Here is a 24,548-nt window from a genome sequence, read left to right as displayed (position 1 = left end):
AATTTAAGACTTTTTAAGGCCTAAAATTTTAATTTTGACATTTTAAGACCCTGCTGGATACCCTGATAACTTGTGTCTGTGGCAGTTGGGACCCATTTCCACTGATAATGAAAACTAAACGTAATACAAAATTGTCAGTCTGGGCTAGGTTGACATCTGAGATAAAGTGTTCAAAAAAAGCAATCTGAAAGGCAAGAAAATGACAAGGTGGCATAAACAACAAGTGCAAATACAGTGCAAATTATACTCAGCATAGTAAAACCATACAGTCCAAGCACTAGACTGCCAATAAATAAAGATGATCTTTAAGAACTTCTTTAGAATATTTTTTTTGGAAATGTATCTTGCATAACTGAACTATCCTTTTCTTTCTGGAATTGATTTTTCTTAAAAGTCATTAAAGAGATGGAAAAAAGTAGCCTTCTCACAATTTACTCGACCTCAAGTCTTCTCAGACCTCAGTTTTTCCTTGTGTTGAACACAAAATACGATATGTTGTAGTGTATTGGAAACCATTGACTTCCATACTTGAGAAAACAACAAATTTTGGATGATTTCCAACATTCTTCAACATATATTATGTTCAACAGAAATAAGCTTAAACAGGTTTAAAACAAATGGAGGGTGAGGAAATGATGACTGAATTTAAGGTTTTAAGTTAGCTTTCTCTTTAATATTAGTTTAATGTGGTCATGTCATTGGCCCTTGAGCATTTTCTGCTTATCAAACTATTTCATAATTGTAACAAGAGGCTATTCAATCATACTTAAAGTTAAAACAGCTATCATAACATTATCAATATGTTGCTCTTTTTGGATTCTCAGAAGTAATAGAAATTAAAAATGTAAAACAGGACATTTGGGACTATTCCTTGCTGGAAAAACAGCTTAAACCAGCCTAAGCTGGTCAACTGGTTTTAGCTGGTCAGCCAGCCTAATTTTAGAGGGGATTCAGCCATTTCCCGCCTGGCCTTAGCTGGTCAAGCTGGAAAATGACCAGCCTAAACCAGCTCAAGATGTATTTTTAGCTGGTTTAGGCTGGTCATCTCCCAGCCTGAATGGCCAAAACCCCTCTAAAACCAGCCTAGGCTGGTTTAAGCTGTGTTTGATTCAGTAGGGTTGTTTTTGTTTACGTCCCTCAAATGGTCTATAGACATTTATTTATTTTTGTAAAACCTATAGCGGCTTGCCGATTCAGAAAATTGCAACTCAACTGCTATCAGCGCTTTTAGGGAGTAAAACAACGATAAACACATGTCCAACCAAATCAAAATGAATACGTTACCGTTGGTGGTAGCATTAAAGTCTTCTGAAGAGAAATGATCGTCTGAACAAGAAACTCACTAAAAATGAGGTAAAATTGAGCACATTTTATTTGCTAACATACATTAGGAGCTCGTCGGGAGATTTCAAAAGAATTGTACAAACATTAATTCATTGTTTTTGTACGTCAAGAGTCTGAAGCGCGTACAGTATTTGTTTTGGTTCTGTGCGTGCAGTTACAAATTCATCCACTAGGGGGAGACGTGAATACTAGAAAGCTATTCGTTTGTTGTGCGATCTGATGAGAAACTTTCCACACAGGAACTCTTCTTCAACAAAACCTCTCGAAACCTGCCGAGACATATTGGTCAAACATTATAAAACTCTACTTTAAATAAATAACAAGAATAGTGATGTTAAAAGCTGCGAAACAGCGTTTTCTGTTGACTTTGTTGTTTAGCTAATAAAGTCTGAATCTGATTATAAAATGAGGAGCTCAGCTGACGGATAATAATAGTTTAAATGTGTCCTTTAGATCAGAGACTGGTGAAACCAGCTGCACAAAGGAAAAGATTGTGAAACAAGACTCTCATTTGTGCATGTGTGCGCTCGTTTAGGCGGAATTTGACACCTGGAACTATTTTTAATGGTCTGAAAGCTCTGGTCATATTACAAAAAAAAAAAAAAAAGACAAAAAATATTTGGTTGATAGATATTAGAAATAAAGTTGTAACACATTTGCTTGAGTGAACCTACAGAACACATTACACAATGAACATTCTGTCATCATCATTACTTATCATCTTTTCCATTTAGAGTTGTATATATTTATTATTTACGCAAGACATTTCACTTAATATCCAAGCTGCTTTTGTTAATACAATAAAAACAGATGCCATTTTACACATTTCAACTAGATTTCAATTCTGAAGCCATAATACAGCTTTAGCTGTGCAAGAAACAGACCAATTCAATTATTATTTGTAAATCTTTCTGTCCAGACTACTTTTATGAGACAATCATGTTTTATGAAGATTCCATTATTCTGTATATTTTCAGTAACACTTGCTCCATTTGTCTGCATTGGTTGGTAACAGACACTAATGAACTGCATCATTTGTTAATATATTAATACAAAATTTTAGTAATACATTTTTAAAATCAAGTTAAATGTTAATATGAATGTACTGCAAACTAACAAGAGCATTCTATTAATGAACATTTTGCAGTATTATCAGATGTTTAATTTGAGCATTGTTAGTTCACATTAGCTCATACATTTACGTATATTAACAAAGATCTTTTCACAAGCATGAAGGCCCCAAACTTCACCCCTAAACACTGACCAGGGTGTCAAAATAAGTAACTAATCCACCAACACATGTATTTTTTTGCCATGAGATTGGTTTCAGAAATGTGCCAAATGAAGTCTTGTCAGAAATGTCTTCCAGAGTCTGATTTCATGGCAAAACATAACTATTTAATGATAAAAAAAAAAAAAAAAAACGTGAATTCATACAAAATTGCACAGTGTCATACTAAAATGTATGATTTTTCAAAAGAAAGCCCACCCCTTAACCATAGCCAGCACTGAGGGCATATCCAAATCATACTAAAACGTACGAATGAGATTGTATGAATTTTGCCATTAAATTATTATTATTTTTAAGTTACGAACTGCCATGCAACTGCATTGCTTTAAAATATAACTAGCAAATCTGAATTCAACTAATTAACTGGATCCTTAAAGCTGAAGTCACAGACAAGCGAAAGGTGATCTGAAGGGTAGTTATATGACGGCAGCCTGTTAGGTCCGATTTGTTCAGCTGTAGGAAAGTCTAGAATGGCATTAACGTTAAACGCTCGGTGCGAATACCAAACGTAATCCAGTGTGTGGCAACTCTCGCCACTGGGTCGGATCTTCCACGTTGTGTATGGTGGCTCAGTTTTCCCATCTGTACTCAAAAGCTTATACGCGCTGTCCAATCCCAGACTAGATGTTGCGAAATTCCTATAGACGTCTTCTGATGGCTCGGCATTAAAATCGCCGCATACTATCAGAGGAATGGCTGACTCAGCATTTTCCTCTGTTTCGATTTTCTGTGTAATGTTCCGCAGGTTTCGCAGCAGATCTGAACCCTGCGCGCTTCGTAAGACTTCCCAACCGCTCCTGGCTTTCAGATGCGTGACTCCGACACAGAAGACTCGACCTGTTGATCGACAACGCAAAGCAGCGACGATTGCCACCTGATTGGTTTTAAGCATCATGGCGGACAGTCGCAGGTGAGTTGTGTTTACTAACTGGAAGCGTTTGTGATTGAAGAACAGAGCGCAGCCGTCAGGGCCGTTGTTGTTTTCTACATCGAGACATGGAGACCATGGTTTGGGGCAAAAGCTGCTCTGGTAGCCCAGGGTTGCGAGAACGGGCTGGAACATGTCAAAATAGTGATCGACTTCCTGAAGGCAGAGGATGTCCGGTTTGTAGGTCAGGATCTCCTCCAGGATCATGTACTTCCGCTCAGGCCAGTTCAGAGCATCCAAGGGGCACTGCACGAAATTGTCCATGCCCTCACCTAGTGCTGCAATGGGACAGAAAGAAGATGGGTTAAAACATAATGGCCATAAATCATCCCAAATGAAGAAATCCTAAACTTTTAGAACTTAGTGAAGCATTTTTGTTGTTGTTGTTGTAACTGCTAATCATAACTGTTAAAGCATTTATGTTTGTTATAAGCATGTCAAAAAGGTTTTGATGCAAGATTTTAAGGTTGGGTGGAGACTTTATTATTTAACAGGGATGGGTAACCTAGAAATGCAAATGTACATGCATTATATACTCAAATGCTTCCAAAGTTTCTTTTTTATTCTGAATCAAAAAAAAAAAAAAGAAAAAACGAAATTCTAAAGAAAGCTGGAAACTGCTAATCACTGACTTCTATTATGCATTTATGCTATTATGCATTCACACCAGACACGGATAAAGTGGCAAGCGTGAGTGATTTACATGTTAAGTCAATGGAAACACAAGAATAGACATCCTGCAGCATGATTTATGCAAATGATGCGACACAAATGATGCAGTTCACGTAAATGCAGCACCACGATTGAGCGTTTGACGCGATTGACATGCGATTACCTTGGAAAATCGGAATTTTAGCAGAGATTTGCACTGTTTTCACTAGGATTGGGTCAATAGCGATCCTCCGCCCCACCTCTGTTGCAGCAGAAACCCGCTTGTGAAAAATAGACACTTACACCACAAGCGCAAGCAGAGTGTGAGCAGCGCATATAGAGAGCAGGAGCAGTGAGCAGGCATTTGTCTTTCACACGACTGCGTCTGCAGCGTGCAGGTCATCGGCAGCTGCTGCACAGATCAATCTATCTCTGTCTAGTTACCTATCTATCTATAAATACAGGTTTTTTTTTTTTTTTTAACTTTTCATCTGCACCAAGGCCCACAGCCTTTCTATGCTGTTTCCTTAACCTGCAACTCTTTATTGTACAAATTATATAGATCCTAAAGAACTGTATGCTTCCCACTCTATGAGTTTCATTCATGTCTGGTGCACTCAGAAGACAATCGCCTGTGATATCATGTCAGTTTGTTTTTGATTGCCAGGATGATGTAGGCCTATGGTTAGAATAAAAGTTATAATGATATTAATACATGATCAAATTAGTGAGCAACTTACTAAGCAAAACTAATACTAAAATTGTTTTAAATGTGGTTTTGTAGTTCGGGCCCAAATAAATATTTGTTGCTATTTTTAATTGTTTAAGTTCATTCATTCAATCATTCATTTTCTTGTCGGCTTAGTCCCTTTATTAATCCGAGGTCGTCACAGCAGAATGAACCGCCAACTTATCCAGCAAGTTTTTACGCAGCGGATGCCCTTTTCAGCTGCAACCCATGTCTGGGATACATCCACACACACACTCATATACTATGGACAATTTAGCCTACTCAAATCACCTGTACCGTATGTCTTTGGACTGTGGGGGAAACCGGAGCACCCGGAGGAAACCCACGCGAAGGCAGGGAGAACATGCAAACTCCACACAGAAACGTCATCTGAGCCAAGGTTCGAACCAGCGACCTTCTTGCTGTGAGGCGACAGCACTACCTACTGCGCCACTGCCTCGCCTTGTTTAAGTTCATTTGATTAAATATATCAGTGGATACCATCGATGCATTTATTGGGTAATAATTTATTGGGTACTTTTTACTGTCAATCAATGTGTTTTTGGTCATTATCAATGTCACTTTAATTGAGTGTGAGCAGTGAAGCAAAAAATAGACCCAGTGCCGAAACTATTTCACTGTTTCTTTGTGCAGTGAGAAATCTCTATTAGGTCCAGTTTACACTAATACGTCTTAGTTTTAAAAATGGCATTTTAGAATGAAAACAATCCACGTCCACACTGACGTTTTACCTAGCTTTTCTGAACAGATCTCTGTTGAGATCACATGACCACACATACACAAACACACTCTGGCATGCTGCAGTGTATGCGCACATTATGACTTACAAACTGTAATTAAACCAACAATTTCCTTTTATTTTATTATAGATGAATACTGCCATACAGACACACAGACACACACACACACACACACACACACACACACACACACACACACACACACACACTTAGCTTTATATATGATATATATGTGTAATAATTATGTTTTTTTTTATCATTGACAACAATAAGAAATATCTCTTGACCACCAAATCAGAATATTAAAACGTGGATCACATCATCATGAAGACTACAATAATGACAGCTAAAAATTCAGCTTTTCCACCCTAGCAATAAATAATATGGTCACACTTTATTATGAGAGTCCAAAAGTAACATGGGGGTGATGCAGTGGCGCAGTAGGAAGTGCTTTCGCCTCACAGCAAGAAGGTTGCTGGTTCGAGCCTTGGCTGGGTCAGTTGGCGTTTCTGTGTAGAGTTTGCATGTTCTCCCTGCGTTCGTGTGGGTTTCCTCCAGGTGCTCCGGTTTACCCCACAGTCCAAAGACATGCGGTACAGGTGAATTGGGAAGGTTAAATTGTCCGTAGGCGAGGCAGTGGCGCAGTAGGTAGTGCTTTTCGCCTCACAGCAAGAAGGTCGCTGGTTCGAACCTTGGCTCAGTTGGTGTTTCTGTGTGGAGTTTGCATGTTCTCCCTGCCTTCGCATGGGTTTCCTGCGGGTGCTCCAGTTTCCCCCACAGTCCAAAGACATGTGGTACACGTGAATTGGGTAAGCTAAATTGTCCGTAGTGTATGAGTGTGTGTGAATGTGTGTGGATGTTTCCCAGAGATGGGTTGCGGATGGAAGGGCATCCGCTGCGTAAAAACTTACTGGATAAGTTGACGGTTCATTCCGCTGTGGCGACCCCGGATTAATAAAGGGACCAAGCCGACAAGAAAATGAATGAATGAATAAATGAAATTGTCCGTAATGTATGAGTGTGAATGAGTGTGTATGGATGTTTCCCAGAGATGGGTTGCAGTTGGAAGGGCATCCGCTGCAACCCATCAATATATCTAAAACATTTCAATGACGGCGTGCATAAAGATGAGTGTGTACCTTGTGCGAGTACATTCCACTGCATGACTCTGATGGTCCTCCTGGCGTCTCCATGTCCTGTCTGAACGAAAGCTCTCTTCAGATGAGCTGGCCGCTCTCTCAGAGCCTCTCTACATTCCTGCAGCAGCTCCAGCGGGTCGGCCGGGTCCTGATCCAGATTCAGATTGTCACCGGGACTGTACGTAGAGCCACAGGAGTGAGGGAGAGGAGATCTGCTGATGCTCTTGGCCAGTGCACTGTAGAGACTGCTGCTGCCGCTGCCCATGGAACACGCTGACAGAGAGAGAGAGAGAGAGAGAGAGAGAGAGAGAGAGAGAGAGAGAGAGAGAACCATCAATAATTTTCCAGGTAAACAGGGTAAAAAAAAATAAATAAATCACCATACTTAATAAATTCCATAATTTTTAAACACGTTAGAGTGAAAGATTATTAAAGAGGGTAATTTGGGAGTTTTCTTATCACCCTTAATTCAGAAAATAATGCTATAGCCAAACAATATTTTATTTTTCTGCACATTTGTGTAGAATAAAATATGTATGATCAGGCAAATTATATATGAACATGTTTCCCAGTAAAAACCTTCAATGTATATAGTTGTATAAAGTCAGAATTATTAAAATATTAACTATTTGAATAATTATTATATTTTCAACATAAAAAGTAGTTGAACTGGATTTTTTAAAAACCTTTTATCACAGTCTTGGACATGTGAATGATTAGTAACAACATTGCCTTTGATACATTGTTAGATTTTAATTTTTTCTCCCTAATTTAATGTTTGTGGCTGTTTTTGCCCATTTGACTTCCATTATACCTACATTTAATATATAAATACACAGTATTTGTTTCTGTTTACTCCATGTAGTTGAGAGCTGAGAGGCAGATTTTGATTTTCTCAGATACATCAAGGAAAGTGCATAAAGGTCACTCACACTCTCACAGACACACACTTTAATTTGCTGTTATACTAAATATAAAATCCAGAAACTAGGCTTTTTCTTTGAACAGGCCTGTCTAAAGGGTTAATGGTGCTAACTGATGATCAACATTAAAAATAACAAATTTGACCTGTTCCTAACAGGGAAAACCACCAACAATCAAAAATGCATGATTATATGGTGTCATGGTTTTGTAATAAAGAAATGTGGTTATAATGGAAGCCAATGGGGCTAAACAACAGTAAATTAGGGAGAAAAAATTAAAATCAATCAAAATCAATGCATCAAAGGCAATGTTTTTTCACATGTCCAAGACTTTGATAAAAGTAAAAAAAATCCACTCAACAATTACTTTTTATATTAATATTACCCCATTTTGTGTGTTTTTTTATTCCCCAAATCAGTGACATAATTTATGAATTTGGCAATTAAAATCCTGTATTTTTCTAAGCAGTTTAGTAGTTTTGATCAGGACTGAGGTTGATTAACAGATTTCCAAATAATTAAAAAAAAATATTGATCTGATGCATTTTTTTCACAGCTGTTCAATTTAGTGGATGTTTTCATCCCAAACATAAAAAAGGGTAGTAAATTTGCTCAGTGTCTTGATGAGTTTTTTTTTTTATAATTCACAGCATTTTCTCAAAATATGTCAAAATAAGATTTGTCACCAAAAATCAATCTGCTAGCTGAAACAGAGAACATTAGAGCCAAATTAAGACTCCCCAGTCTTAATCCCCCCAGAGTGGATGAAAACATCCCCAACAGTACATAAGGGTTAAGGGTGTAACTCGGGTAATTAGGCAAGTGGTAATTAGGCAAATCAATGTATAAGGATGGCGTGTTCTGTAGAAAAAATAAAATAAAAAATTGCATATATATATTTGAATGTTTGAAAACTAACAGCATGCTTTTATAGTATCATGAGCTCTTATATGTCAAAAGATCAGAAGAATTTTGATTTCTCAAGTAATGGCCTCTATCTCAAAATTCATTTTTTTCAGAGCCCATTTATAAGCAATATATATATATATATATATATATATATATATATATATATATATATATATATATATATATATATATATATATATATATATATATACTATAAAAGCATGCTGTTAGTTTTCAAACTCAAAACTTTGTAGTTCCTCTAAAAACAGCTTATATTGAAGGCAGTCTGTCAAAACGACAGGTTGTGGAATGTCGTAATCTATGATGTAATAGTGTGGATAAGCTCTGCCTCTGTGGATGTCTACTTTTACTTCACTACATGTTTAGCTCTGCTAATATGCAAAAACCATCTGCCAATCAGAGCAGTGGGCATTTACTTCTGAGTCTAGAGTCGGCCACGCTCAATCAAAAGCATTCTGATGAGGGGGTCAAAAACAGCACAGTAAATAGTAAATTACTTCTAAACTATGAAGTTTTTCATGTACAAATCTTGACAACATTAAGTGGAGCTCAGAGAATAGTACAGTATAAAAAACTGAGGTAGAGCAAAAAAATCTGAACCTAAAGGTGCCCTATAATAAAAAACGGGGTATACCAAGGCATAGTACAATAATAAAAGGTCAGTACTTAAAAAGGAGCATACTGTGAGCCTCAGGCAGGCACCACTGTTTCCTCATTCTCATGTAAATTGCACGAGTGTAAAACAGTGAACGAAACAAACTTTGATGAGACTTAAGGGCCATGCCCTCCGCATTTGCATGTATGCCTACTTTAGGTCATTCATCCGGACCTGACGAGCAGCTCTTCACATCAAGAGAACACGACTCGTATGCAGCTCTGAGATCACAAAAAAGCTCTGAAATCGTTAACATGCACACCTCAGGCTGAATATTATTTCAGAAATCTTTCATGTTTATTGTAAAATTTGATGTATACATTTTATCAAACACATGAAGACTGCAGAATGCTGCTGTCAGCTCAACTGCCATCTGTTCATGCAGAAGCTGATATTAATTTCTAGCGGTTTTCTTTGACTTTTGCTTCAAAATACATCGCGATACACGTCAATCAATCTCTTTTGTGAAGTGTAATAATAATAATTTAGCCATTGTCCACAACAGATCTGGAGAGCAAATTAGGTTAACATTACTCTGATTGGGGTTGTACTTGTCCGTGTTCAGCGTACATCATGCTGTGTGTGTGTCGGTAAGAACTGCGTGTCAGAGCGGACCTTAATATTCACGACACGAACCATATATGGTCAATCATGGGCCTTCTGATTCTATGGGTATGGAGCAATAAACTAGCTTATAAAACTATTTCTGGAGATTTTTTTAACTTACCGAAGCCATAAACCTACTACATAGACATCAGAGAACAATTTAACTTATTAAACCAATGCAGTATATAGCACCTTTAAGTGTATTGTGGACATTTTCTTTATTTCAGACTGAAAAAACCCACTACAAAAAGGAAAAAAAAACCTAAATCTAACAACTGACATGTGCATGTAAAAATGTTTTTTGTCTGCAGTGTCTTGCTAAAAAGAAAGAGGACATGTGCTCATCTTGTCACTGCAAATATCTGTCAGTGTGAACACTCATTTACACTGAACAGTTGTGCTGAACTAAATCAGGCTCTGGCATCTATTTTCACCGTACTTCCTTCTGTCCTGTGTCTTCTTCAAATAGGACAAGCGAACACACAGTTAATCCATTTATACTGAAAGCAGCAGCAGCAGTTATTAAAGACACACAGAGCTGAGAACAGTTCAGGCATGTAATAGCTGCATTGATCTCAGTAACATACTAGTTCACAGGTGAACTCCTCAGTTCAGAGAAATGTCCTGCTTGGCTGCACTGAAGCTTTTTGTTGGTCTCTAGGTTTCTGGTAATCCATCTGGTTCTTAATCAACTAAGCATGCCTTGATTAATGCTCGATTAGCTGCTCTGACAGGATTGTCTCGAGGTGCAAGGCTGGGGAAGGTTACAGAAAAAATTCTTCTGCTCTAAAAGTTCTAATAAGTGGAAGATGTTTGGAACCACCAGGACTCTTTCTAGAGCTGGCCGGCCATCTAAGCTGAGTGATCGGGAGAGAAGGGTCAGAGAGGTGATCAATAACCTAATGGTTGCTCTGTCTGAGCTCCAGCATTCTTCTGTGGAGAGAGGAGAAACTTACAGAAGGACAACTCTCTGTGCAGCAATCCACCAATCAAGCCTGTATGGTAGAGTGGCCAGACGGAAACTACTCCCCTCCTGGAATTTGTCAAAAGGCATCTGAAGGACTCTCAGACCATAAGAAACTAAATTCTCTGGTCTGATGAGGCTAAAATTTAACTCTTTGGAGTGAATGCTAGGTGTTACATTTGGAATAAACCAGGCACCGCTCTTCACCAAGGCTATTACCATCCCTACAGTGAAGCATGGTGGTGGCAGCATCCTGCTGTAGGGATGTTTTTCAGCAGCAGGAACTGAAAGACTAGCCAGGATAGAGGGAAAGATGAATGCAGCAATGCACAGAGACATTCTGAATGAAAACCTGCTTCAGAGTGCTCTTGACCTCAGACATTAGTATTTTTATTACTGTAATTACTGCAAACCTGTCTGAGTGCCAGAAAAATGGCAAAATGGTCATGTTCAGGCACAATAACTTGCTCTCAATATGCTGTTAATAAGATTTGGGACATTTGAAAGAAGGGATCCTTTTAACAGCTTCTGAAGCTACCAAAACTGTAAATTCACTATGCAATGTTACCACACTGAGATCCCAGTAGCCCGGCAACTGAATAATGTCTAAAAAATATAATTAGAAAAAAATTATTAACTTATTAAGTTATCTTATTTAATGCTTCTTAAGTCTGACATATGCAAACTGTGGGAAAATATAGAAATACAGAAAGGTGTCATATGCATCTGATTTGCATACAAGACATTTTCAATTACAATGCTGCTCAGATATTCTTCTTTAAACAGACAACTGAAGATGGGTCAGAATTCAATTTACAATAACAAACAATAAAGTCCCAATATCTCTGGAAATGTATCATATAGCACTTTATGTAATTTAAAATAAACGGGAGAGTTTAAGAACAAAAAAAAAACAAACAAACAAACAAAAAAAAAACAATAGATATTTAGATATCTTTGATGCTTTTTGAGTTACAGACATGCAAACTTCAGGTCGATGAACAGAATCATTGATTTTGTCATCATTATGAAGCAAGACACAAACAAAACAACAACATACATACAGTATTTTACTGAAAAAACTTACCAATCTATGTGTAAATAAACCACAAAAACGCTGTAATCTTTCTTTCATTCTCATGCAAAAACTAGATGAGACTGAGTTCAATGTAAAGTTCAGACAGTAAATATTTTACAGAGTAAAGTCCCATAGTATTATTACCTGATACAATCCCTGCACCATAGTATAGACATAATACATGCAGAAAGTACACCATATATGTTAATAAAACTATAATAATAGTCAATATCAAAGTTCTTTATTCATGACCTCAAAACCTCATTTAAGTTACTATACAAACTGGTATAAATAGCACAATAATTTTAATAATAACAATAAAAAAGACAATTCATTAGATGAATTTATCTTACCAACTACCTCCATGACTTCAGTGCTGGATTTGGAGTCTGTCCTATACCACAAAGTGTGTTTGTGTGTGTTGTGCGAGCGATGCGCAGAGCAGAACTGCACCACTGGCTGGGTGTGTTAAACTGCTTCTGACAGAATGAGATTACAGACTTCAGACGTCAGGAGACCATATGGACGCGCATACTCACACGCACACACAAACAGGTCAAGAGGTTTGTTCTAGGATACATAATGCAACCATGTCGCCACATGTGATTTTATGCACGTCATGCTATGCATGTTCTGCATCAAAGCATTGACAAAACACATTGGGAAATAAACCACATCACTGGTTATGCAGAAGTGTGATGAATAGCGTATGGTGTAATTCATCTAATCGTGGATGTCACTAAAATGGTGTGATTTGGCATGCAGGAAGTGTTACAACATGTGACTTGTACATTCATAACAACCTGTAATTCAGCAGTCACACATTTGATATTACTAAGTAAGGTTGGGATTAAGAAAGACTTCAAAACACAAAATCAATTGAATCACACCTGTTAATCCCCTCGCTAAAAATGAGAAATACATGCTATTGGTTTAAGCTTTCTATTTATAAAAAAATCTTGCCGCATTTTCCAATAAACACAACCATTTTAAGCCTTGTGCATGGCAGGACATTATCACTCGCTTTATCAATTATCGTCATTGTTTTTTAAATGTGTTTTTTAAACAACCACTGCCTGACATTAGATGCCACTCAATGAAAAACAGAAATACCCCAGTACACAAGGTGGTGCCGTGCAGCCTGTTCTACTGTAACTTTCATTAATATCCAGCTGCCATATATAGTTATTAACGTCTTCTCGGACCTTGTTATTAATAGTGTGCACAATAGACAATAGTGTATACCAGTGGTTCTCAAACTTTTTCATCAAGTACCACCTCAGAAAAAAAAATTGTCTTTCCAAGTACGACCATAATGAGCAGTATTGAGATATAGTAGTGTAGTAAGCCCTGTAAAGCAGCTACAGCTCTGTCCAATTCAAAAACTCCTATTATTAAGATTTTTATTCTCAGCTACTTCAAACACTATAAAATTGTTTGAACTTTAACCCTGTACTGTGCTTATATGTAAAATAAAAACATAAATAAAAAAAATGAAAAATGTCAACATTTAAATTAAAATGTGCTTTTAACAGTTAAAAATGATAGTTTATTGTTCTTCATTCATTCATTCATTTTCTTGTCGGCTTAGTCCCTTTATTAATCTGGGGTCACCACAGCGGAATGAACCACCAACTTATCCAGCAAGTTTTTTATGCAGCAGATGCCCTTCCAGCCGCAACCCATCTCTGGGAAACATCCACACACACATTCACACACACACTCATACACTAAGGACAATTTAGCCTACCCAATTCACCTGCACCACATGTCTTTGGACTGTGGGGGAAACCGGAGCACCCGGAGGAAATCCACGCAAAGGCAGGGAGAACATGCAAACTCCACACAGAAACACCAACTGAGCCGAGGTTCGAACCAGCGACCTTCTTGCTGTGAGGCAACAGCACTACCTACTGCGCCACTGCCTCGCCAGGTTATTGTTCTTAAAAAGTAAAAAACACACAACTGTACTTATATGTAAAGTATCAACACCTGGAAATATAGGCTATATGTCATCATATTCCTATATAAATCATTTTTTATAAATGTTTAAATATATGTAGCATGTACATATGACATATTTGATTCCTCCGCGTACCACTTGAAGTAAGCCTGCGTACCACAAGAGGTACACGTACCACAGTTTGAGAACCACTGGTGTATACTATTTCACAAATATGGGGGTTGAGACGGGTGAAAGGGGAACATTTTTACAATCGCCATTCAATATAATCGACTAAACCGTTTTCTATCAGTCATCATAGATGATCAATCATTGTTTATCTTACAGAGGCAATATAGCAGATTTGTTTGCTGGCTTTGCTAAAACATTGTTCAGAGATTTTAAAACGATCTAAATTGGACAGGTTTAATTTATATAATGGATTTATTATAATGAAGGAAATAATAAGAAGTTAATATGTATAGGCTATAATACATCTTTATATACAATAAAAATTATTTAACATTTAATAAATGTTTAACACTCAATCAACATTTTACTCCAGCGATTGAATACTATTTATTTTCTAAATTTTTATAATAATAGTCATAAGTGTTTTACCTAATTATTTTTATATACACAATACGAGTTTTCCCAGAGATGGGTTGCTGGAAGGGCATCCGCTGCGTAAATACTTGCTGGATAAGTTGGCGGTTCATTCCGCTGTGGCGACCCCAGATTAATAAAGGGACTAAGCAGACAAGAAAATGAATGAATGAATGAATAATATGAGTACCAAAACTGCACAGATGTTGAAAGGAACACTACGATAAAATAATGACTGAAATGGGGAAACCCTAAACTGTTCACAGTCACGAACTGTCTTGATCGCCATGACATACAGTAGGTGGCGATAATGCTTCTAAAGAGTTAGTAGTTGTTAAGCAAGAAAAAATAAAATATGACTGATCCCTAGTTAACCATATATGGTTTGCCCCTGCCTAGATCTTGTGTCCTGGATTGTGTGTGCTAAAATGTGTGTGGGTCTGCAGCTGAATATATCTCGTAACTTCAGCAGCTTAAGGTATGTGAACAAAACGGCAATTTCATTGGACGGCCAGTTTTTAAATTAGAGCATCAAGCCAACACAGAGGCTTTACATTTTTTAAAATGAAATTACACATTTATGCCTGGTGTTTCATATGATAAAACTAATTTGTACTTCTGCATTGAGCGCACGCGTATGGTTTGGTGCAGCATTCACGCGATTGTACACCCCTCACTGTGCTGACGCTGACACGCACCTCTCAAAAAATGGTCAGTTTATACTTCTGCGTCGAGTGATCAGCATGACCCACGACACCTGCCTTGCACGTATCTGTACATTTATACTTCTGTGTGTTGCTTGTATAGCTCTGCAATAACACTTCTGTAACACTAGCTGGCAGTAGGTTTTTAAGCTTCTGTGACAAGTTTCTTTACGGGTGTTTTGTTGTTTCTGAACTCTCCCTTAACGTTCAACTAGCTAAAACTCGCTCATTCAGAGGCGGAAATGGTGGACGTGCAACAAATTTAATCATAAGGTAAACACAAATCAAAAGTTTCTATCTGTGTGTCTGGGCCGTGAGCCACGGGAGAGCAGCAAGCCCATTGGAACAGGTGTTTACAAGGGTCGAGTCCCATGAAGGAGCTCCAGACAGAAACTTTTGTTTATTGTTTACCTTATGATTAAAGTTGTAGTATGTCCGCCTGTTTCCGCCTTGGAATGAGCAAAAATGTGCATTACTAAACTAATCAGAAACTAGGGCTTGGTAATTAATCAAAATGAAATTGCGTATGCTATTGAGCATTGCACATGCACATCTTGTCAGGGAAGAACGTTTCTGTGATCAGTAGTAAATCTTCACTGAAGGCCAGAAGGAGCTCTTGCTTCAAAACTGCAAATACTCCACAAAGAAGAAACCCAGAAAATCCCCATAGTGTTCCATTATAAACAGAAGACCTACCTAATAAATCTCCCTCTCAGATAAGAATTTATTTCAAACAATCGATTGTAGTTATGTAGTGAATTTAGAGTAAAAACATGTTATTTTGGTAAGCTACACGAAGCTACACTTTTTTCACATAATTATTATCTAGATGTCAATATGGTGCAATTAAATCAATTTCGAATGCAATTCTGCATGGCTTATCTTGAACTATTTTGTAGTTATATGCTGGAAGTTAACTAAAACCATCTTTACTGACCAAATGTGCATGGAAATAGCCTTTGATTAAACATCCTGGCGTTAAATAATACAATTCTATAATACTAGTAATTACATATTACCAGTACCTACACAGTAAAAAAAATCTGTAATTTTACATTTTTAAAGTAAAATAACAGGCGCTAAATTACAGAAACTTGCCGTAAAATAACGGACATTTAATTACAGAAATTTACCATAAAATAACGGACATTAAATTACAGAAATTTATTGTAAAATAACGGACGTTAAATTACAGAACTTTACTATAAAATAACGGACATTAAATTACAGAAATTTACCATAAAATAACGAACATTAAATTACAAAAATGTATTGTAAAATAACGGATATTAAATTACAGAAATTTATTGTAAAATAAAGGACTTTAAATTACAGAAATTTAACATAAAATAAGGGTCGTAAAAATTGCAGAAATTTATCATAATATAATGGATGTTAAATTACAGAAGTTTTTTTGTAAAATAATGGACGTTAAATGACAGAAATTGATCGTAAAATAATGAACAATAATTTACAGAAATTGGTCATAAAATAATGAACATTAAATTACAGAAATGCACCATAAAATAGCGGACATTAAATTACAGAAATTTCCTTAAATTAAAATTTCTGGTAAATTTCAGTAAAAAAAGAAAACAAAAAACAAAAAACAGTGTACCTAATTAAATAAACTACAGTAGCTACTCAATTAAAGAAATCATGTTATTGTTCAGTTAGATCTGCTAATATTATACAATTAATTAAACAGTTAAAAAACAAATTTCCTTACAAGAATATGACTGTAAATAATGAAAATATGTAAACACCATGCTATATATGTGCTTGTGTATTATAACAGCATCTATTAAAGTACCTAGCAGTATCGCCACAGTATTTTGGAAAGGAAAATAAAGAGGTATCAAATTCTCCGGTATAATATTGTGCTAATATACCTCAGTGCTACTCAACTTGATGTTTTAAGGTCATGCTTAAAAGTCACACATCAAAAATAGCTTCATCAACAAACTGAATGAGGGGAAGCACAGCAACAGTATGGAAGACCAAAACGACTCGACTAAAGGGTTAACATACTTTAAGGATGAACCTTCATGTTACTGATTGAGTGTGGTGTAACAAATGACGATATTGGCTCTTATCTCTTTCCGATTCATTCATGAGGTTAATCAGACCTCCTGAAGTTTGACTCCTAGTTAACCTGCTTATCTGTGCCATAAAAGAAGCCGTTCAGCTATAAGAGACAGCCGATGCAGTCAGGGAAAATTATAGAAGATAAGATATAATGAGATTTACGCACCAGAGTACATAAAAAGGTCTGTTTATGCTTGACTACTTCATGCATTTGGATTGCTTAGGGTCATATTTGCATCCTTGGTATGTCAAAACAACAGTACTATGTTGGAATATTTCTAATACAGCAAGATGATTTTTTAAATTGGAGTAGTTGGTGGTTCATTCCACTGTGGTGACCTCTGAAATGGAGACTAAGCCGAAGGAAAATGAATGAATGAATGAAGTTTCTAGTGTTGACAGTTCAAATGACAATTGACAACATGATGAATACAGGATATCATTAATTTTTCTTCGTCTAAGTCCATTATTTATCAGAGGTCATCACGCCGGAATGAACCGCCAACTAGTCCAACATATGTTTTACACAGCGGATGCCTTTCCAGCTCAAACTCAATACTAGGAAACACCAATACACTCTTGCATTTACACACACACTCATACACTACCGCCAGTCTTGCTTACCCAATTCACTTATAGCGCATTACTTTATACTGTAGGGGAAACTGGACCTGGGACTCAAACCAGCGACCTTCTTGCTGGCAGGCAACAACGCTAACCACTGAGCCAACCATGACACATGAATAAAGGATTTCTGAATTACAATTATACTAGACAGAACAGAACATGCTTTCAAAGGTTGAGAGTAAAATGTGTTACCATGTGAGTTACAAAAGCACATAACATACTGTACCACTTAAAAGTTGATCTGATTTAAATCAATGTCATTTGTTAAAGCAGTTTTCATTAAGTAGCTTATATTTTAGATAAAAACTGGGGAAAAGGGAGATTCCAGCACTTCTTGTAACAAAATGGAAACAAGTGTATACTTTATCAGCTAAAAAAATGTGTCTCATTTTTGTTACAAGTAGGGCTGGAATCTCTCTTTTTTCCCTAGTTTGAATTAATCTATCTATAAACAGTGCATCCGAAAAGTGGTTAAAGCGCTTCACTTTTTCACATTTTTTTTAATGTTACAGCCTTATTCTAAAACGGATTAAATTAATTTAATTTCTCAACAATTCTACACACAACTCCCCATAATAAAATAAACATTTTTGGAAATTGTTTCAAATTTATCGAAAATAAAAAAACCTGAAAAATGACATGTACATAAGAGCTCAGGTACATTCTGGTTCCATGGATCATTCTTGAGATATTTCAGCAGCTTAATTTGAGTTCACCTGTGGTAAATTTTAGTTGATTGGACATGATTTTTATAAAGGCATACACCTGTCTATATAAGGTCCCAGGGTTGACAGTGCATGCCAAAGCACAAACCAAGCATGAAGACAGAGGAATTGTCCGTGGACCTCTGTGACAGGATTAAACTCTTTGGAGTGAATGCCAGGCGTTACGTTTGGAGAAAACCAGGCACCAGGCTAATACCATCCCTACAGTGAAGCTTGGTGGTGGCAGCATCATGATGGGGATGTTTTCCAGCAGCAGGAACTGGAAGACTAGTCAGGATAGAGGGAAAGATGAATGCAGCAATGCACAGAGAAATCCTGAATGAAAACCTGCTTCAGAGTGCTCTTGACCTCAGACTGGGGGGACGGTTCATCTTCCAGCAGGACAATGAGGCTAAGCACACTGTTAAAATATCAAAGGAGTGGCTTCACAACAACTCAGTGAATGTTTTTGAGTGGCCCAGCCAGAGCCTAGACCTAAATCATATTGAACATCTCGGGAGAGATCTGAAAATGGCAGAACACTGTCACTTTCCATCCAATCTGATAGAGCTTGAGAGGTACTGCACAGAGAAATGGGCAAAAATTCCCAAAGACAGGTGTGCTGTGGCATCATATTCAAAAAGACTTGAGGCTGTAATTGCTGCTAAAGGTGCAATAACAAAGTATTGAGCAAAGGCTGTGAATACGTATGCACATGTGATTTTTTAGCTTTTTCATTTTTAATACATTTGCAACAATTTCAAAAAACCTTTTTTCACATTACTATTATGGGATATTGTGTGTAGAATTTTGAGGAAATAAATTAATTTAATCCATTTTGGAATAAGGCTGTAACATAAAAAATGTGGGAAAAGTGAAAAGCTATGAATACTTTCCGGATGCACTGAATATCATTAGATTAAAACTGGACAATTATTTAGTTTTTTTATTACTATTATTTGTTTATTTCTTCTCTAGTCAACAAAACAGTCCAACAGAATCTAAAAGCATTTTATGATTTACCATTGAGGCTTTCATAACATGTAGTTCTAAGAACTAGCCACCAGGCCCAGTTACCCTAGAACTAAATTTTGCCCTCGGGTGATTTTCCTGGTTGCATGCACACCATCATACGACTTCTGAAGTGATGCATGCTGACCCAAAGCAAGATCAAGCATGACATTCAACGAAATACTGGGGGATCATGGGTAATGTGAGTGAAGCTGTGTGTTTGTTGTGTGTTTTGCGATATCAGAGTTAACATGTGGGCTTGAAACTATGCAGTTGATGAAATTATCTATGCCAACTTGTTTTGTTGCAAATCCCAGGGGTTGAGAAAATAACCCAACACCACAGACAAAGCCAACAGGTAAAAACGTCTAACAATAAATTCGATCAATTTATGTTTTCAAATTTCAATTCATTTCAATGATTTTTTATTTCTACAGCAATTTTACACTATAAATTGTGTCAGTGAGGTGAACATAGAAGTTCTAGTAAATTGAAACTCTGTCAGTCCAGCATATGCATGTCTTGTAAAACTTTAAAATACTGTGCTGGTGAATGCATTTGCCAGTTAAACATATAATTATGTCTTACTCAGAAGTACGGAGTAAATTTAGTTCTCCCAAAAGTCAGTATTAAATCTGTTCCCTGTGTGAAAATGGCCAAAAAGTGTCTACTTCTGCCTGTAATTATGAAAATAATGAAAACATTCCTCCGGTGCAAAAGGCCCTCATGAAATGGACCAGAAGAAAATAGGTTTTGTAAATAATCTGCTCCTATTTTTCCTTTTCGCAGTCTCACTCGCTTTTGAAAGAAACCAATTACAAGTGATCTAAGGCTATTTTAACAAAACAACCAACTGCTTAAAATTGGGGAAAAAAACCTTTGGCTTATTTTTTGGAAATATATTGCATTAACTGCTGTCAAAACAATTCTCCCGTTCACATGGATCCTCAAAAATGACAAAACAAGTTGTATTATGCATTCAAGTAGTTGGCAACTTCACTTTTTTGGTAAAAGGCTTTTAATTTGGAACAAACAAAATACACAGGTACTTAGGGTTGTCACAATACTGTAATTTGGTACCAATCAATACTGAAATTTTAAAAACGTTCATTTCCCTCTAAAATTTGATCGCTGATTTGCCATTGTGTTCCTGTGCTCAACACATATCCATGTTTACACTCAGGCCCCATTTACATTAATACATTTTAGTTTTAAAACGTGTTTCAGAATGAAAACAATCTGTGTTCACACAGGCGTTTCATCTAGCGTTTCTGAACAATTCTCCATCCACACTGTACCGCTAAAAACACACATCATGTGACCACACACACTCTGGCATGCACAGCAGCATATGTGGGCATCTAAGCTTCTTCAAAACGAAGATGGCTGTGATATGGAACTTAGGGTATTTATAGTGGCTTAGGAATCAGCTGATTGGTGTTCATAAATTGAATAATGCCGGCTGCAAGCAATCATAACCACATGATCCTCTCGAAATTAGTTTATAAATAAACTTCACTTAAGAGTGTCCTCAACAGTGCTCAAATGTTAGCAGGAAATGGACGTTTTTTAAATTTCAGTATCAATTGGTAATGACAACCCTACGGGGACATTTACATGACAACATTTATGGCCACTGAGAAAAAAAAAGAAAGAAAGCGTGTTATGTGTTTTGTCTGTTTGTTTACAAGAGAACAGTGTTTCCACTGTCGTGACAATGTAAATGTCGGAAATGAGAATCTCTGAAAACGGGTAAGTCATGTGTGTGTTCATAGTACATGTTAAGGCTGATTTACACTTCTGCGTCAAGCGTCAATGCTACGATGCAGCCTACGAGTGGTTGCATAGCTCTCGACTTGGCCGTCGGTGACGCTGATGCACACCTCTCAAAAAATGCAACGACACGTAGCCCAAGTTCTGTGATTGGTCACCTTGCTAGCGCTAATGAGTGTGGGCCAAATGCATTGAGTGTTTACAAGTGTAGAGTCCCATGAAGAAGCTCCGGATGGAGACTGTTGTTTTGTGTGTATCTTACGATTAAAGCTGGTGCACGTCTGCTGATTTCACCCTCAAAATGAGTGAGTTTGAGCTACTTGTACATTAAGGTAGCGATCAGAAAAAACAAAACACCAGCAAAAAAACTCAACAAAGGGGAACATAAACACCTACTGCCAGCTAGCGTTTCTGAAGTGTTTTTGCAGAGCAACACACACAGCGCGCAGAAATATAAATGGACGACTACGTGCAAGGCAGGCGCCTTGGGTCACATCGATCACTTGACGCAGAAGTATAAACTAGGCTTTAGGGACGTGTCAGTGAAAAGACAAGTGCGAACAAACAATGGTGGAGTAGGTGGTAGTGTTGTTGCTGCTCAAAATTGCTGCCCAGGTGCCAAGGTTTCATCAACTTCTACAACCAACAGTGCAGTGTCATCATATAGGTCAGTGGTTCTCAACCACATTCCTGGAGGAGTACCAGCACTGCATGTTTTGGATGTCTCCTTTGTCTCTCACACCCATTTAAGTCTTTCAATTTCTGCTAATGAGCTGAACATCTGAATCAGGTGTGTTTGGTTAAGGAGACATGGAAATGTGCAAAGCCGGTGGTACTCAAGGAACGTGGTTGAGAAACACTGGCTGCATCCGAAATCATCTACTACTTAGTAGGTTTTGCATTTGAATTTAAACATGCTTCTCGGCTGTTAGAAAAGTATGTTCTATACCACAGGTGTCAAATCCAGTTCCTGGAGGGCCGCAGCTCTGCTCAGTTTAGTTCCAACCCTAATTAAACACACGTACTTGCAGGTTTCAAACAAGCCTGAAGGACTTAATTAGTTTGATCAGGTGTGTTTAATTAGAGTTAAAGCTAAACTGTGCAGAGCTGCGCCCCTACAGGCACTGAATTCGACACCTGTGTTCTATACAGTATCAATGTCTGTGTTATAAATGGAACTTGGACGTACTACATCCGCCATTTTGTCATCATCACGTGCCAGTTTCATTGTTCGTTGAATTCTCTCGGATGGCATCATGGAATAGTGTCCATCCAATGCGCTCTTCAGAATCTCGCCGTTATCCGGGTACTTCTCACATAATGTTTTTCGAATTCGAAAATACTTCTTGGCTCACATACTGTTTTTAGCGTACTATATGGTATGAAAGTATGCGATTTGGAACACAGATACATATATAGGCTATACACTGTAACTTTGACATACTTCCCTGAAGATACTGTTTACTAACAAGGCGACAGTGTCAAATATTAGCCTATGTCATATGTGATACAAAAGTTTTTTTGAGGATTTCAGTAAAAGTGGATTGTTTTGAAAAACTTGTGTAAATGTAATTTTTTAAAAAAAAGATAAACTTTTCATTTTTTTGGCTACAACGTGGTTGAACGACGAATAAAACCTTCTCCAGAGCAAGTTAGCCATGTAACGATTAAGTTACCATGGTTTCATCTAAAAATTCACTTTAATGTTAGAACTACCGAAGGCCGAAGCTACATTCATCATCTGAGCAATTAAATAGCAAATTTAAATTTTCAGTGTGAACTACCCTTTTAATGATGTCGATATTTTGCACGGTTACGTCTTGACACCAGTAGGTGGCGAAATTGGATTTATGGATAACTCGTGAACGATGACTCGTTAAATTGGGTAACAAAATGTCACGTTCATTGCTCGAAGGTCTTAACCGTATTCCTGTTTTACTTCGTTTTGAACCGGCAGTAGTGTGTCAAAAATGTAAGTTAATCAATGTTAGCCTCATCGAATCGTTTCATAAAGTCAATATAATTATTCCAGTGATGATTGCCCTCAGCCTCTCACCGAATAATCACATTCATGCTGACTTTTTCGAACAAGCTGTCGAGAGTTATTGTGATGTAATTTTCGTACACTGGAACATTAATTATACATTTTGATAATACGTCGTTCTGCATAATTAAATGTAAAAACTTTAATTCAAAGCAATGTTTCTTAAATGTCATTGTAAATAATGTTTATCAACAAGTGGACTGAGTATCCTTTTTAAACAGTGACGATCACGCGAGCTAGTGGAGCACACGCAGCACTTAAACATGACTTTGGCTTTTAACTTATACACTTTTTGATTCATTTCATGTCTGTAGTTTGGAGGAGAGTCTGAATGAGCTATGCGCTTCACTGCGGACCGATGAAACACAAATGCAGAGAAAACATAAAGGACGACAGAGCGTATACAATAAAGGTAAGCATTGCTATGTGTAGCCGATGTCGTCACTCACCAGATTGGCTTCAAATACTGAATATTCCTCTCGTGCGCTGGTTATTGCCTGTGTCGATGCGATCTGCCTCTGTTTGGACACATAAGTGACCTCCTCTAGCTAAAAACGAGCCACAAAAACAGCTGTATAAACCAAAGCAAGGTCACTGGACTGGGGGTTGCTGATTAGCGGAGTTAGACCGCCATCTCCTGGGCTGAGTCGGTGTTGCATGTACAAACACACTTGATCCGCAACCGCAAGGGGCGCTTCTGCATTTTAAATCTTCATTTTTTTTGGATTATTATCATAAAACATATTATTAACGTTATCATAGACACAAAATAAACACCAGAAATATTGATTTCTAGGTTTTAATGTTATGTTATGAACAGCTATGGGAAACATTTTTATTTACTTAAAAACCTTTTCAATTTATTTTAATTGTAAATCAGACACATGACAGCAGCAAATACACAATTACATAATATAACTATACATATATATATATATATATATATATATATATATATATATATATATATATATATATATATATATATATATATATATATATATATATATATTAGGTTAGGTTAGGTTAGGTTAAGTTTGACTTTATTA

The 24,548-nt window shown here is 37.0% G+C and overlaps 1 protein-coding gene and 1 long non-coding RNA gene across 17 annotated transcripts in view; one reads left to right on the top strand and one right to left on the bottom strand.

Moving 5' to 3' along the window:
* Positions 1-1,354: 1,354 nt before the first annotated feature.
* noctb (nocturnin b) lies at positions 1,355-24,049 on the bottom strand. 2 transcript variants are annotated; one of them, XM_087236780.1, is made up of 3 exons: positions 23,949-24,049; positions 6,845-7,117; positions 1,355-3,841 (listed from the first exon to the last, which is right to left on the bottom strand). In XM_087236780.1, exons 2-3 carry the CDS (start codon positions 7,107-7,109, stop codon positions 2,991-2,993), a joined length of 1,116 nt encoding a protein of 371 aa, XP_087092906.1. In that variant the 5' UTR covers positions 7,110-7,117; positions 23,949-24,049; the 3' UTR covers positions 1,355-2,990. The 2 variants fall into 2 exon arrangements, with proteins under 2 accessions (XP_087092906.1, XP_087092905.1); XM_087236779.1 differs by lacking the exon at positions 23,949-24,049 and adding an exon at positions 12,354-13,089.
* LOC147846710 (uncharacterized) overlaps positions 23,282-24,548 on the top strand; it is a 156,515-nt gene continuing 155,248 nt past the window's right edge. For all 15 annotated transcript variants that reach the window (XR_015476365.1, XR_015476377.1, XR_015476364.1 and 12 more), the window contains exons 1-2: positions 23,282-23,427; positions 23,814-23,911. This is a non-coding gene — a long non-coding RNA (uncharacterized LOC147846710). The remainder of the gene's footprint in view (positions 23,428-23,813; positions 23,912-24,548) is intronic.

Source organism: Danio rerio, chromosome 1 (assembly GCF_052040795.2).
Source record: "Danio rerio strain M-AB ecotype USA chromosome 1, GRCz13ab, whole genome shotgun sequence".
In the NCBI taxonomy this organism is placed as follows: Eukaryota; Metazoa; Chordata; class Actinopteri; order Cypriniformes; family Danionidae; genus Danio; species Danio rerio.
This window is presented reverse-complemented; position numbering and strand designations above follow the sequence as displayed.

What these genes read in the sequence shown, in the direction of transcription:
- noctb (XM_087236779.1), bottom strand. An exon ending in GTGGAATGTACTCGCACAAG is followed by an intron (nt 3,842 to 6,844) that starts GTACACACTCAT and finishes GTCCCATTGCAG; the next exon opens with CACTAGGTGAGGGCATGGAC.